The following is a 15,468-nucleotide window of genomic DNA, read 5'->3' as shown; positions in this document are numbered from 1 at the left end:
TGTGTAAATCCGCAGGAAACAGTGAAGCACACATTTTCAGTCATGGCTGGGATCCAACTGAGGGCTTCACTACAAATATCACCAGGGCAGATCCTGACTTGAAAAAGCTAAATTCATCATGAGAATTACTTGTCCAGTTTCCTCTTTCCTTTGATACAATCTCCTGGTAATTTTTCTTAGGGACAAAAATATCTGCAGCTCTTGATAATAAATTACTCTTACTACTGTGAGTAAGTTAGGTACAGTTTCTTCACTCACTGTTGCTTTGAGGGTATGTATATGAAGAAATGGTCAGCACATTGTTTCCTGGGCTTAGTGGTTCTGCTTCTGGATGGAACAGCTCTATTTTGATTATGAATCTTTATGAAAATCAAATTTTTGCTTTCTATGAAGAGAGTTATATCACTATCACATAGCAAAGACAACTCTGGGCTATCATCATTACTTAGAGTGCAAGGCCATAAGAATTTTAATGTGAATACTTTTTTTACCTGGAATTTAGGGAGATAAAGTATCATCAAAAGTACATAATCTCTTTAGAGTTTCTTTTAATAGATTACCAACAGATACCAAAATGCAGATAACCTCTCCCAATTAGCCACTTTTTTTGTTGTTTTGTTTTGCCTTTTCTAGAAGGCATTGTCTTTCCTTGGCAGAAGGCTTAGTCCCATAGAAAAGGTACTTCATTTCAGGTATTCACTTCAGATCATCCAGAACCCTGACAAACTATTGCTTGGGTGTGCTCATCCTCAAAATTTTGTAAGGGAAAAAAACAAATGTAAAAAGGAAGCATTTAAATACCACCCTTAAATCACTTAAATAAATGTAAGGCTTGGGATTTCTCAAGAGTTCAGAAGCAGTAAACTAAACCAGCAGCAAGTAGTCTAGGTAAAAATCCTTCCCAGGGAAGGGACATCCCCTGTGTAGGAAACAGCTACCCACCCCACCCCACCCCGCACACGCATATACACACAGCATATACACTCAAGCCTTTTGTCAGAGTTGTCAAATAGTCCAACCTTCAGAAAACAATACCCTAAGATTTAGAAAGAATATTCACCTCAGAAATATTCTTTATGGAGAGTGATCTACATTTATTTTGTGTGTGTGTGTGTGTGTGTGTAGGAAATGCTATAGTCTCGTAGCATGAGAAACATATTAAATTTTTAAACCACACCCCAAAATTCACATCTATAGCTTTAAACAGGGGTTAGAGTCTGCCTTATTAGCTTGTAGGAATCACTTCTGTGCAAAACTATCTTTGTTTTTTCCTTCCTTGTTGCTCCTTCCTCCATTGCAACATTGCTTTCCATTAATATGCATTGCATAAGTATAGCACACAAAGCTTCAAATAGACGAATAAGTAGGAAGCCTGTCTCTGCATACTTCTAATTCTCTGGAGTGTGGCTGATGGGCTGCTACAAAGAATAGCTACTGTGTGATACAATTAGGAAGATCTTTCCTCAAGGCAGTCCTGCAAGTTTGGCCATAAGGGCTCCTTCTCCAGTGTCAGTTCCCAAAGCTGAGAGTGAGATTCCTTAATCTTTTTCAGTCCTAAATTCCTGTTGACTGAAGAGTTCCGTTAATGTCATTAAAATTATTCTATCAGTCTGCTTGGCCTGCCATGACAGAATATAAAACATTGGGTAGCCTAACAGAAATTTATTTTCTCACATTTGTGGAGGCTGGAAGTTCAAGACCAAGGTACCAGCAGAGTTGATTTCTGGTGGGGCCTCTCTTCCTGGCTTGCAGGTAGCCAACTTTGCACTCACTCCTGTGGTGGGTGTGGAAGATCAGGCGAGTGCCTTCCTATTCTTAAAAGGACACTTGTCCTATTGGCTTAGTACTTGCCTCTATGACCTCATTGAGGCTTGTTGCCTCCTTAATGGTCTCCAAATATATTCACAAGTAGGAAAGGGGCACAATTCATTCCTAACAAAAGCCAAGAAGAACAAAGAAGTAGAAAACAGGTTAGGGAAACTGAAATGTCACTTTTCAACCAGATCTATATGATAAAATTATATAGGCAATGAGAAACTAGAAGAGGAAGAAAATGCAACTCCTCTTTCCTCAGTCCCATAAAACCTTGCCTAGACCAGTAATTCTCTTAAGAATCAAAGAGCTTTTTAATAAAATGTATCTTCCCCAAGCTTACCCTAGAGGTGCTAAATAAATTCATTAGAAACATGGTTCCAGGAACATACATACTTAGCAAACATCACAAGTGGTTTTGTGACAGGTGGATTTTGAGCGACACTTTGAAAATCATGGGGCTAAAATAATTGCTTTGGTTTTATATTTTGCTGCCTATCTATAGAAGATCAGAGAAAAATGCTGATAGTAACTTATTGAGACAGTTTGGAGGAAGTTTGTTACAAAATTAACAGAAATATGCTTAACTGACATGAGATAAAAGGAAAGGGTTCAGAGCGAAGAGTTGGAATGACCAGACTCCACGGGACATGTTTTCTGGGGATGAAAATTAGGTACCCACTGTTCTAGAGAATTTACAGAATAGTTTAAGCTACACAGTACAGTGTCTACAATTCAGCCTTTGAGAATGTGAGAAACTTTTTCAGAATCATTTGAGTCTGCATGTCAAAGATGTAATGATTAAAAAGGATATTCACCCAGACTGGCTGATTGTGGTCTCTGAGATTTTGCAAATACCCTTCTGAGAGGGGACATTGGAGGGCTGCCTACTTGCCACAGAGCTCTCTAGCCAGGGTTAACCTTGGCACCATGCCCCCCGCCCCCCCACCCCGGGTTGGCAAAACAAAGAACAGAAAAAGCTGGTTCCCTATGGGCAGGGAGAGGAAAAGAAGAAGATGATAAGAGATTCCTATTTCACCCACAGCAGCAGGGTGCCTCTAAGCTGGATCCTACAAGCCACACCTCATTGTCTCCACAGCACACACCCCCTGTGCCTGCCTCACTCCCTGGCTGCAGATTTTCCCCAACATAAAGATAACCTCCTTCCTTTAGCTTAACCTCAGGGTGATTTCATAAACTTCTTCCCCGAGAAATGTATTTGAAGACTTTTTAGAAGGCTTCAGTTGAAACTCCTTTTCTTGAACTTGGACACCTAGTTATTGCCTTGAATATTGCAGAAAAAGCCCAGAGGAATACATCCGATTACTAACTTTTCTGTCTCCCTGCCTGGCCGTTTCTACAGTGACTCTCCAGCTGTGAAGAGTCTGCTTGGCAGGAGGCTGGCTCCACTTCCTCTGAATGAGCTTCCTACTTGCCCCTGGAGGAATCCCTCCCAGGAGGTAAAGAGTAGTGGAAGAAACTGGGCTCTGGATCTAGAGATGGGACCTGGCATGGCTCCCCTCAGCATCATCTTGAATGACCCAACTACTTTCTTCATTTTTACCACTCTGTCTCAGACTCTGAGAGAGAAGTTTCATGAGATAAGTCACATCCTTCTGAACCAGAATTTTCATTGTTTCTGTGATCTTACATCTCTCTGTATTTTCCCTGTGCAGCAAGTACCAAGGTTACCTCAGGCTGGGAGGTCATTCTTAGCACCTCCAAAAACCAGCCAGATGGGAGAAACAGAAAGAGAAAGGAAGAAATTCTAGAAATGAGTTTGTTTCTCAGGAGGCAGGTTGTTTAATAATTGGGTGTTATTGGGAGCGTAAATGCAGACATCACTTAGGAGTCTGTCACTAGGATGAGAGATGCTTTATCGCCATGTCACCAGACTAGACAGAACTTTTGATTGGCTCCTTGGTAAAAGGCTGCATAGGATCACTCCCTTCCTTGGACGAAAGACCTTTATCCTACCACACAAATAGTGGTGCTCCTTGCTGTTGCTTTGCCTGCCACCATCTGTATTAGCAAACTGAACACCCCTTGCAGGCAGGAGGATTAGTACAGGGACAGGCTGAGGGTGGGAGGGTGAAGGGTAGGATTAATGAACTGTTATTTCTACAGCAATGTATGCTCTTCAGAAGAAAGGCACTAAGTACTAGGTATTGTAATTAGGGATTAATAAGTAATCAAGCCAAGATGTTCAACTGTTTCTGATTACTAAAGGAAGCTTTAATCTGGGAGGTGGAGAAAGAGGGGGAACGCAGTGAATATAAAGTTGGCTGGAAACCATTGTCCCTCATGAAGCAAAAGGCCAAGAATGGAGTGTGAAGAGTTATGTCCCACACCAAGACAGACTCATCCCTAGCCCTGAAGGGTTATGATCTAAGGGCTGGAGCTGCATGTCACAGATTCTGATGAGGACCTTAAGGTCTTTTGTTTGTTAGTCTTGTCTGCCCCTGCCATCATTAGCTAGGTTTGGTGCTCAGAGGAATTTGGCAAAACATGAGTAAACTACCCCATCCACATGCTGGAGGATACTGTTAACTTCTGAAATTAGCATATATCATGGAGGAACTGTGGAGGATCCCTGGGAGCTACAGGTGCCAGGATGAGGAGTTAAGGAGAGGGAAGATGGCTAATCCCAAACACAATGTATAAAGCTGCAGCCAATACAGGTGTTGCTCTCCATGGTCACACAAACAGGAAGCTGCAGAGTTTGGACATAACACAGGTTTTCTTTATTATTATTTATTCATTTGAAAGGCAGAAATACAGAGAGAAGGATAGACAGAGAGAGAGAGGTCTTTCACTCCCCAAATGGCTGCAACAGGTGGGACTAGGCCAGGACAAAGCCAGGAGCTTCCTCCAGGTCTCCCACATGGGTGCAGGGGCCCAAGCACTTGAGCCATCTTCTGCTGCTTTCTCAGATGTATTAGCAGGGAGCCGGATCAGAAGTGGAGCAGCATAGTCTAGAACTGGCACCCATATGGGATGCCAGTACTGCAGGCAGAGACTTAACCTCTGCTTAACCTCACACCACGGTGCTGATCCCACACAGGTTTTCTAAAGTCCTGATTTCTTCTCTTTATTATAGCATCTCTGAATATGATTTATCTACCACTGGCAGTGTGAGAGACTATTTCAGGTGGTAATGAGAAATACTTTAAAATTTATTTTAATAGCTATATTAGGAATTACTATATTTAATATGTTAGAAATAAAACTCACGAAACCCATGGTTTCATAAACATTAATTCTTGGAACAATTGGAATATTGGTTACACATTGAAATTATCCAGAAAGGTTTAAAACGCATACACATACATACATACACACATACACACACACACATACACACCAATGTTGAGTCCACTCTGGATCTTGAATTAGGATCTCTGAGAGGTTCCCCAACCCTAGATTTACTTTTTTTTAAAGCTTTCTCATCTTGCATTGGGAACCACCAGGCCAGATTGGGATTTTTTAAAAATCTTTTTCATGGCCGGCGCCGTGGCTTAACAGGCTAGTCCTCCAGCTTGCGGCGCCGGCACACCGGGTTCTAGTCCCGGTTAGGGCGCCGGATTCTATCCCGGTTGCCCCTCTTCCAGGCCAGCTCTCTGCTATGGCCCGGGAAGGCAGTGGAGGATGGCCCAAGTGCTTGGGCCCTGCACCCGCATGGGAGGCCAGGAGAAGCACCTGGCTCCTGGCTTCGGATCAGAATGATGAGCCGGCTGCAGCGGCCATTGGAGGGTGAACCAACGGCAAAAAGGAAGACCTTTCTCTCTCTCTCTCTCTCTCACTATCCACTCTGCCTGTCAAAAAAAAAATCTTTTTCAAGTGAGCAGTTTTAAATAAAAATTAAGTAAATTATATCATAGTATATGGATACAGTAAAAATCATGATAGTCACAATGACTTCACCAATGACTGAAGTTGGGTAAACATTGCACTCTTGTTATGGGTAGCTCCCTTTCTGTGAGACAATTCTGACTCTAAAGAACAAGAGAAAAGCAGAGATGTCCAATAAAAATGATGAACGGGGTGGTAGTATCGCAAGGAAAAGGCAAGGTCAGATAGAGGTGAAAGACTGAAGGTGTGGGAGCTTTGTAAAGGGAACAGGTTACTCAGGGGTTAGTCGTTAGGAGTCTCTTCTGTTCAATGTATGGTCCTCTGGCTCTTCCACCATTTGCCTTTGATATTCCACCATCACTCCCACTGACTCAGCCTTAGCACAGGCAGAGAAAAAAAAGACATGAAGAATCCACAGCATATCCTGGATAGGACGATTACAGGTGACTTTACTCTTCATTCGCCTGTTCTTTTATTTGTGATGGCTTCATCCATACAAGCCTATACTGAGCAGCAGCTATGTACCAAGTCGTCTTTGCTTTTTAGACAAAATCAGTATATTTTGTCTATTTGATATGACCAAACAAATCTTCAAGTTATTTCCATTTTAGAAAAACTAGATAATGAATATGACATCATTCTCCAGTCAGCACATAGCTGGACTCATGGTAGAGAAAGTGGGGTGGCTCCAAAGTCCCAAGATGGGAAACTGAAGCATTTTCAGCTATACCTTCGAGTCTCCCAAGAGCGGTGAGAGGAAACTCTAGAGACATTTCCTGTGTGAAACAGAGACAATAAAAGCCATCCTGAGGCACTGGAAGAGGTGCCCAAGCCCCCTTTCCTCTATTCTTTCATCTGTTAAATGGGGATAATGATACTTCGTGTTTGCCTACCTCAGAGAGGCATTATCAGGTCTATTTAAAGGCTCTTCCCATGAAAGCTGCTGCGTAATTACCAAGCACGGCTATGATAAAGAAACCTAAATACAACAGCAAATCAGCTGGAACAAATTCTCAAGGGAGTTTGCTTCTTTGGAAAATTTTAAGAAAAAGGTAGCAACTCTCCTTTGTGGAGTTTGGGGCCCACTCTTGCTGGAGGTATAGCAAGGTGGGCTGACTTTCCAAGCCTCTTTCTGGCCAGTGACTTGGGATCTTCCTCTGCTTGCTTTTTCCCCCATGATCTAAACAATTTCCATCTGAAATTCCTCTTTCAAATTTTTCCAACTCAGAAACCCCTTTATCCCTGAAATGAATTTCAAGCCAGGTATTTGCCTATGAAAGAGAAAAGAGAAGTTATAATGTGGGGGAAAGGTGCCTTTTATAGATAATAGGTAAGAGGATTGAAATAATTGATCACGAACGTCAGGCTTTGCTAAAATTCATCAACAAAATATGTAGGGTGGGTTAGATGGAAGCAGAGACACCACCGTTCCTTGCTCAAAAGAGAACCAAACTCAGCTAAAACAGGCTGACAGAGAACTGGCTGGAATGAAGAGACAGATTTATTACAGCTATGGAAGTTCTAAAATACATCAGAAAATAAGAGGTCAAGAATTTGGTGACTTGAATGTCATAAGTCTAACTACCTTAACAGAGAGATTTGATAGCCAACATAATGAGTAGATTGAATTTATGAATGAGATCTGGATCCATACTGTTGTAGGAATCCCAGTGGTTTTATATTTTTGTTAAACTTGCTTATGCTGTAAATATTCTGGCTATTTATAAACAATGTAACATATGGTATCTGAAAGGCTTCTAAGCCAAAATTCCAAAGCTTAATTTTCAAATGAGTGCTTTATAAAGTTAATAATTATGCATAATAACTGATTTATCAACTACTATAAAAACTACATAAATATTTTTGTATGTAATGCAGATGTTAACTGGGGGGCTTCTCAGATCTTGTAAAATTGCTACAAATCCCTTTGTGACTGCAGAAATCCAAAGCCGTTGCTATGGACCAAATGTTTGTGTCCTCCTCCCCTCAAAAGTCATACATTAAAACCCTAATCCCCAGGGGCTGGTGGTCTGGTGCAGTGGGTAAAAAGCCAATGCCTGCAGTGCAGCATCCCATATGGGAGCCAGTTAAAGTCCCGGCTGCTCCACTTCCAATCCAGCTCTCTGCTAATGCGCCAGGGAAAGCAGGAGAAGATGGCCAAGTCCTTGGGCCCTTGCACCCACATGGGAGACCCGGAAGAAGCTCCTGGCTCCTGACTTCAGAGCGGCACAGCTGCAGCTGTTGCAGCCAATTGGGGAGTGAACCAGTGGATGGAAGACCTCTCTCTCTGCGTAACTCTGACTTTCAAATAAATAAATATTTTTTAAAAACCCTAATCCCCAGTGTGATACTATTTAGATGTAGAGTCTTTGCCAGGTAAGGGGCAGACCCCTCATGACATGATTAGTGGCTTTTTTTTTTTTTTTTTTTTGACAGGCAGAGTGGACAGTTAGAGAGAGAGAGAGAAAGGCCTTCCTTTTCCATTGGTTCACCCTCAATGGCCGCTGTGGCTGGCACGCTGTGGCCAGCACATCATGCTGATCGGAAGCCAGGAGCCAGGTGCTTCTCCGGGTCTCCCATGGGGTGCAGGGCCCAAGGACCTGGGCCATCCTCCACTGCACTCCCAGGCCACAGCAGAGAGATGGACTGGAAGAGGAGCAACCAGGACAGAATCTGGCACCCCAGCTGGGACTAGAACCCGGTGTGCCAGCACCACAGGCAGAGGATTAGCCTGTTGAGCCGCGGTGCCAGCCAGGATTAGTGGCCTTTTAAGAGGAGACAGAGAGAGCTTACTTCTTTTCTCCCTCTCCCCTCTACTCCACCCTCCATAATGCTAGAACAAAAAGATGATGCCAGCCCTAACTAGGAACCAAATCTGATGGCACCCTAATCTTCTACTTCTCAGCTTCCAAATGGTGTGAAATATATTTCTGTTGCTCCTATTGCTACCCCATTGGAGGCACCCATCCCCTTGTCTATGAACCCCTGGAGGCTTCCTGCTTTTCTAGTCACTCCCACACGTGGCTGCTGCACTGCCACACATGTAATGGCCCAGTTACTAGCGCTTTTATAAACTACTAGGCCATAATGGCTTTAGTCAAGTCACCGAAATGGGAAGGGCATGGGAGAGAGTGGTAACGTCCCTCAGTCTTTCCCAGCGCCTCCCTACTAGATTACATTCAGAGCATCAACCTTTCTGTCCCCTCACGTTGCAGAAATATTCAACTTTTAAGATGAGAGGTGCGCAAAAGGCCTTTGCTGGAGGGACTGGCTCTAGAAGGTGGCGTTAATTATAGGAGCAACCATATCTTTCACATTATACCTAGAATACTTCATTTAACCCTACAGCATTCTTTAAGATGATACAATCATTCCCATTGTACAGATGAGGCAATTGAAGCTTAGAATTGACTCAAGGCCATAAATATAAGAAATGATAGAAAGAGGATTTAAGTTCAATTGTGGCTGATTCTTTACTTGAAATTAACTTGGGAGGTGCGATAATGATGAGCTACTTTGGTTTACTTCGCCACCTCAAAACTGCATAATTCTTTCATCAGACCTCTGTTTTTTAAAAAATATTCCTAAAGATCATATCCAGGAAATTCCAGTAAAAAATCCTAGTGATTTAGTTTCACTTTAGAGAGAATAAGTTGGGATAAATAAGATATTCTAATCAATGTAAATACAACTCGTTATTTTTAAGTAATACATCTTGGATGGATACTTATGCCACCTGCTTGTCACACCTGCAAATCTCACAAAAGAATAGCTAACAATGGTGAAACTGATAACGATGGTGGGGTGGGGGTAGTGATACAGATGATGATGCTAATTTGCTTTTATTTAGCACTATTTTAAAGGCTCTACATATATTTCCTGTAATTCTGAAAACTGAAGACTATACCAAAAGTTTATTTTTATCCCTGTTATACAAATAAGATTTTAAAAGGGCAAAGAAGCTAGCCCAACCTGTTCATCTCAGAAGAACTGAAACCAAGCATATCACTTTAGCTATGAAGCCTATGCCTTTATTTATTTGGCTATTTTGTTGTAAGAACCATGATGGTTTCATTAGATGTCCCCACACAGATGGAATTAAACATCATGAGGAAAAGAGAATCTATGACTCTTGTTTCTACTATTAAATAGTTCATCCCTTCAAACAGCACTCAGAACATAGTTGGAACTCAGCTAACAATTGCTAAATAATAAATGAAGTAATGCTTAAATCAGTAGCAGACATAAAAATGTAAAAAAAAAGTCATATATAGCTATTTAAAGTATTTTAATGGGAAGAAATATAAACTAAGAAAACTTGGCTTGATAATACTTGCTATTTTTTTAAATCTATATTTGTAGTAAGCTAGAAGCTGAAAAGGGACCTGGTATTACATTGTGACCGCTAAAAGACTATTGTGACTTTGGAAAGCCTTAAAAGAAAAATAGTATTTTTATCATGTCACGTATCACCTTTATTACACAGTGAACAATTCCGACCTTCATATTTTAAAAAGAGCAGTGACAGTCTAAGTATTCAGAGGCATCACCAGGATGATAAGGAAAATGGAAACATTTTCAGAAAAAAATAGGGATTTCCAACATGCAGAAGCTAAGACTGTGTGTGGCATCTCTTGCAGTATTTGAAGTGTGGCTACACGGTACTTGCTTTTTCTCTCGAAGACCTACCTAGGTTTTCCAGCTCAGCATAAAGAGAAAAATATATATGTTTCACAATTGTCCAGCAATTTTCAACAACTACAGAGCATATTTTAAAAACTAACTTCCGTTTCTTATCAATTTCTAAATAGATAAGAATATTTAAATTACTTAAAACTGAGAACCATTTCTACATATGTAGAGAAATGCACCACATTGGTGGTCCCAAATCTGGTTGGTGTTAGAAACAACTGGGAGCTTGTGAAACAGTATTGATCTTCAAGGATTCATCCCACTGCCTCATAATCTGTAGGAGTTGGGAACTAAAAATCTCTATCAAGAACCTAAAATTTTTATCCTCTCAGATGATCCTGATAACTTACTAGGCTTGGGAATCACTGAACGAGATTATCTCAGAGGTTTCTGCTACTTGTGATTTAATGATTCTTAGAACACTGAAGAATGACTTCTTTCACAACTGAGAATTATTTGTAATCTAAAATGAACATGGTCTAAATGCACAGTGGTAACTCTAAAGTGCTAACGAACCAACTGATTTTTTTTAATAGGTTAAAACACGCCTTGTAATCTAGTTAATGAAAACTTTTTTCACGTATCATGGAAAGGATAACTTTATCTGGCCTGTTTCCCAATTATTAAAGTTCCAAATCACTGAAATATAAATAAATGAGACTTTTCCATATTTAGAACACCAGTATGATGAAAAATTTGTTTACACCAAGAGGTTTTAGGTCATCTTTCAATCATTCATCCCCGGAACCAAAGTAGATATGTGCGCAAGCACACACACGCACACACACATGCCCGAATGTGACACATGGTAAATGTTGGGCAATTACTGAGATGGAACCAAGGAGACCTTCAAATTCTATTGCCTTTTTAACCTTATGTTTTCTATGTGAGAATCTAGGAACTCAAACACATCCAAACAGTGTTATTAATCATGACATACTCAACTTTTTGTTTAAATTTTGCTAATTTCTTATTTTTAAATACATTAATTTGCTCTAAGTAATGCTAAGATGAGAAATGAAAAAGAATATTTAAAAAGATAATTTAAGATGTGAAGAGAACATAAGAATTTGAGCTAAATTAGTTCTCTATGTAAAGAGCCTCTACAAGGTACATCCTGGCCATATGAAGGAGCTCTGATTATTATAATAAGGCTACATTTGTAAATTTTGCCTAATCTAACAATCTAACCTATAAAGCTCTGCTGTAATTTTTCATAAAAAGATTAATTGAAACCCCTTTCAGCACAGATAGTTCAGATTATTCTAATTTTGATTTTCTTGTTCACGGAGTACCTTCCCTCCTGCCCCCAGGATGTTTTCAGATTGAAATTCACCCATATCAAATAAATAGCATGATAATCTGGGGTCCAATATCCAATACACATTTGTCATTATCTGTCATTATTGTCATTGTACCATTATAATTGTACATTGTAAAAAGAATGAAAGCTTTTCCACAGGAATTATTCACATGTATTACTTTCTAGGAGTAATTGAATAGTTGACATTGCATTTACATCAAAGTAAAATATGTGATGGTTTTTCTCATTTGTATTATTCTTAAGAAATAAGAAATGTAGAGTAATCTCCATTACGTCCCTTTATTTGGAGCCAGGTTCATATGTAATATCAAATATATATTTTCTTACAGTAACTATGGGAACTTTCGCATCTTAGTAAAATACAAAGTTATAGCTACCACATTGGGCTGTTCAGAGAGCCAATGGAAAAAAATGGTGAGAAAACTATTCAGATGTGTTCTGTTACTTTATGTGTTCTGCTATACCATGCAACTTCTCACCTGCATTATCTTATTTTTGATTTCTATGCAGTTCATAGAATGAACTGCATTCATTCATTTAGAATGAATACTCCTATTGGTGGTCGATTGCAAACTAAACACAAGCTTTATAGACAAAATAGTCCATATAAAACACCATAACAGAATGAATGAGTGAAGATACAAATAGAACAATGCAGAAAAATGGGACTGTGTCTTTACTCACATTGGACTCAGGCACTGCCTCTACATAGGAAACATACAATCAATGAGGGTAGGTGGGATTTCTTTACTTCCAGGTAATTCTTCCTCACATTACTTGCTGAGGCTGTGTGTGCAGTGTCTTTTTTTGCTGCTATGCTAGCTAGACCTTGAATCGTGTCATTATTGATAGGGGGTGGAAGTTGTTAGCAACTGTCATCTGTTTTATGGCTTAGGTGTTGGTAGCCTGACTTCCTGTTGTCACAGGACAGATGGAAATGGCTGGTTCTTTGTACTGAGAAGACAAAGACTTTAGATCCTCTTTTCATCTGTAGAGATGGTCAACTCAAGTCAGTGTGGAAAATCTCCAGTGGGAATAATCCAGAGAAGCTGACCATATCAATGAATGAAATGGCCGAACAAACATATTGGAGCCATGTAATTATCACCTTTGTTATTAATCAGATTTTTAAAACAGTACTCTTATTTATATATTAAAATAAATTACATGGATTTCCACAATCACCCCTTCACTGAGTCTTTCCTCTATGTCTACCCTATTGATATTGATCTGTCTGCCCTCACTGATTGTCTGGCAGCCTGCAGATATTTGATGATTTCATAACAGCCACAGAATCATGACTTCCAATTGATCAGATCTGTCTGCACATGGTAACTCACAGCAACCAAAAAAAGATTGTCTGCTTTCATCTTGACTTCTTTTCTACACACAAAGCAGCTGAGTATCTGGACTAAGAACAATAGTGAAAAGAATGGCTATCTGTCTGTTCTGTGACTATGCGTTTTGGAAGTCAGATGGCACATAAATGATGTATTATTTCTAAATAAAGGAGTACTTCCCATACATACTCACTTACCTTTATCTCCCTTCACAAAATCACTGCAATCCTTAAAGTATGGATCCTGCTGTTGTGATCTGTTATTGTTTGCCAACCAGTGGCCGATGAGGCACATGAGTGGAGTTCAAAAGTACATTAAATGCAAAGAAGTTGGGTTTTCTTTTCTCTCATCTATATTCACACAGTGGCAGATGAACATTCGTCATTTGTCTACATGTCCAGCTCCCCCTATCGATAATTCTCTAGCACAGGAATTTCTTTAGAAGTATTTTTCCTACTGAGGTTTATACAATGGGTTCAATGGCATCAGTTTCATTAAAGGAATTCTCTTGTTCCTACCTTCAATGCCATTAACTGTATTAAGTAAACTCTCCAAACGCTAGGTTCTTCTCCAACAAACAATGCTTCTCCACCAGGGCATATTTTGTCAAGCATCCTTGAATCAGAACGGGCTGTGTATGCAATAATAGATCCAGAGCTACACTGTGGGCTGTGTTCATATTTAAGAGGGACACTTTTGTATTTATTGACTTTTCCCTTCAATCATGGTTGTTCCATTTCTTCTACCACCACCTTGAGCCTTTCAGGTAAATGAAAAGTTCAATTATATGTAAAGCGACTGTTAAAGCAGCAGGCCCCTCGTAGGGGTCTGGGCCTCCGCTCCCTGCTTCAACAGCAAGTGTGCTCAATCCATTACTGTTCCCAAGGTTTGTACATCCATCAGGTCGAGTATGCCGGCCAGGGTGCATCTTATAGCTTTTACTGCATATGAGACGTTGCAGGCCTCTTCTCAGGAACTGCCAGGCAGACTGGGAATCACGGTCACGGTTAATAGCAGCGAATTGCCAGCTCTTGATGGGTGGGTAGTCACTCCTTTCAGTGGGTGCCCCCTGGGGGAGAAGGTAGAAAAACAGAGGGAGGGAATTAGAGTGACTTTGCACAGTTGAGCAGGTTCATGCCGCTGGATCAGTGGCAAGCATTGGCAGGGCTCCACTCTGGGGAGGCTCACAACAACATCACAGTCTCATTTTTACCAATTGGTGCTGCTATATCGCCAGTGGTGCACAGGGGGAGAGCAGAGGGGAGGGCGAGCTGGGAGTAGGGAAAGGGTATGAAGGCAGAAGTCTAAGCTAAATTAAACAGACAAAAAAATTCATGTTCAAACTGGTTAACCCACCCCAGTTAGCCCTGTGCTACTAATTGTACCAAACTGGTATTTGAAGTTCCCTGGGTGATTAAAGAGTTGGCTCACAAACTCTCTGCATAACCTTAATTTTTTCAAGGTTCTTTGAGTGGAGAATGGCTTATAATAATGATTTTGACTAATACGATTTTTGACATGCAACTTTAATGCTTAACCTTAGTACAACTCCAGAGCATTTCATGTGTACTCAGCTGTAAAGAGTGATGATTTAAAGGGATAATATAAGAAAAAGGTCGTTCTAGAATGAACCTCTAACAAATTGCATAAAGGGAGCTTATTATTCCATGGGTATGGGGATATGCAGCTCTTCTGATCATTTTTCTGCTTCGTTCAAAAAAATTGTTGAGACATGAATGGGAGAAGAAACAGGAAAAAATGAAATAGAAATCTGCAAGCAAGGAACATTCTTTTGATGGTTATGATTTCGTTGCCACTAAAAAAGACTCTACAATAATGTGGTTATTCATCTCCTCTTTTGTTTTGGGTGAAGAATTCGTTCTAACAAGAAAATGCTGTTGTTGGTTGGAGGGTTGCCTCCTGGACCGGACCGGCTCCCCAGCAATTTGGTTCAGTATTACGACGATGAAAAGAAGACATGGAAAATACTCACAAGTGAGTGCACTTTTTATTTACTTCAGGTTAGAGCTGTCTTGATGGATTCGAAAACATGGTTAATCAAATTAGACATTTTATTGATTTGTTACCCTTGGAGGTTTGTTTATGTATCACAGGGGATTTAGAGTAAAGGACTAAATTAACATTGCAAAGGTGGCCAATTTGGTAGTCGAATAGGAATAAATTAAAATTGGCCTAAAATCACTGTACTGGTTTACGTCACTATGTGTGCTGGAATTGGGGTCGGAGGTGTGTGCAGGAGAAGCAGAGATTCCCCCACCCCCGCTTCAAATTCTTGTTTATTGTTGATTGAAAATTGAAGGATTGGCCAAGAGTACTGATACATTTTTCTCACACTAAAATAGTTAATTAGCACATTGTCTCTGTAACTAACATCCATCCTGCTTTTTAGGCATTTTTTCTCATGACTCTTTGGTCTGTGGTAGCCAG

General features: G+C 40.3%; 1 protein-coding gene across 1 annotated transcript in view; it reads left to right on the top strand.

Moving 5' to 3' along the window:
- The window catches only part of KLHL14 (kelch like family member 14), a 96,134-nt gene that overhangs the window by 13,257 nt on the left and 67,409 nt on the right, over positions 1–15,468 (top strand). The window contains exon 2 of the mRNA XM_062200256.1: positions 14,894–15,015. Coding sequence (XP_062056240.1) covers positions 14,894–15,015 — 122 coding nt within the window. The remainder of the gene's footprint in view (positions 1–14,893; positions 15,016–15,468) is intronic.

This window comes from Lepus europaeus, chromosome 9 (genome assembly GCF_033115175.1).
Source record: "Lepus europaeus isolate LE1 chromosome 9, mLepTim1.pri, whole genome shotgun sequence".
In the NCBI taxonomy this organism is placed as follows: domain Eukaryota; kingdom Metazoa; phylum Chordata; class Mammalia; order Lagomorpha; family Leporidae; genus Lepus; species Lepus europaeus.
Note: the sequence above shows the minus strand (reverse complement) of the source record. Positions and strands in the feature narration are given on the sequence as shown.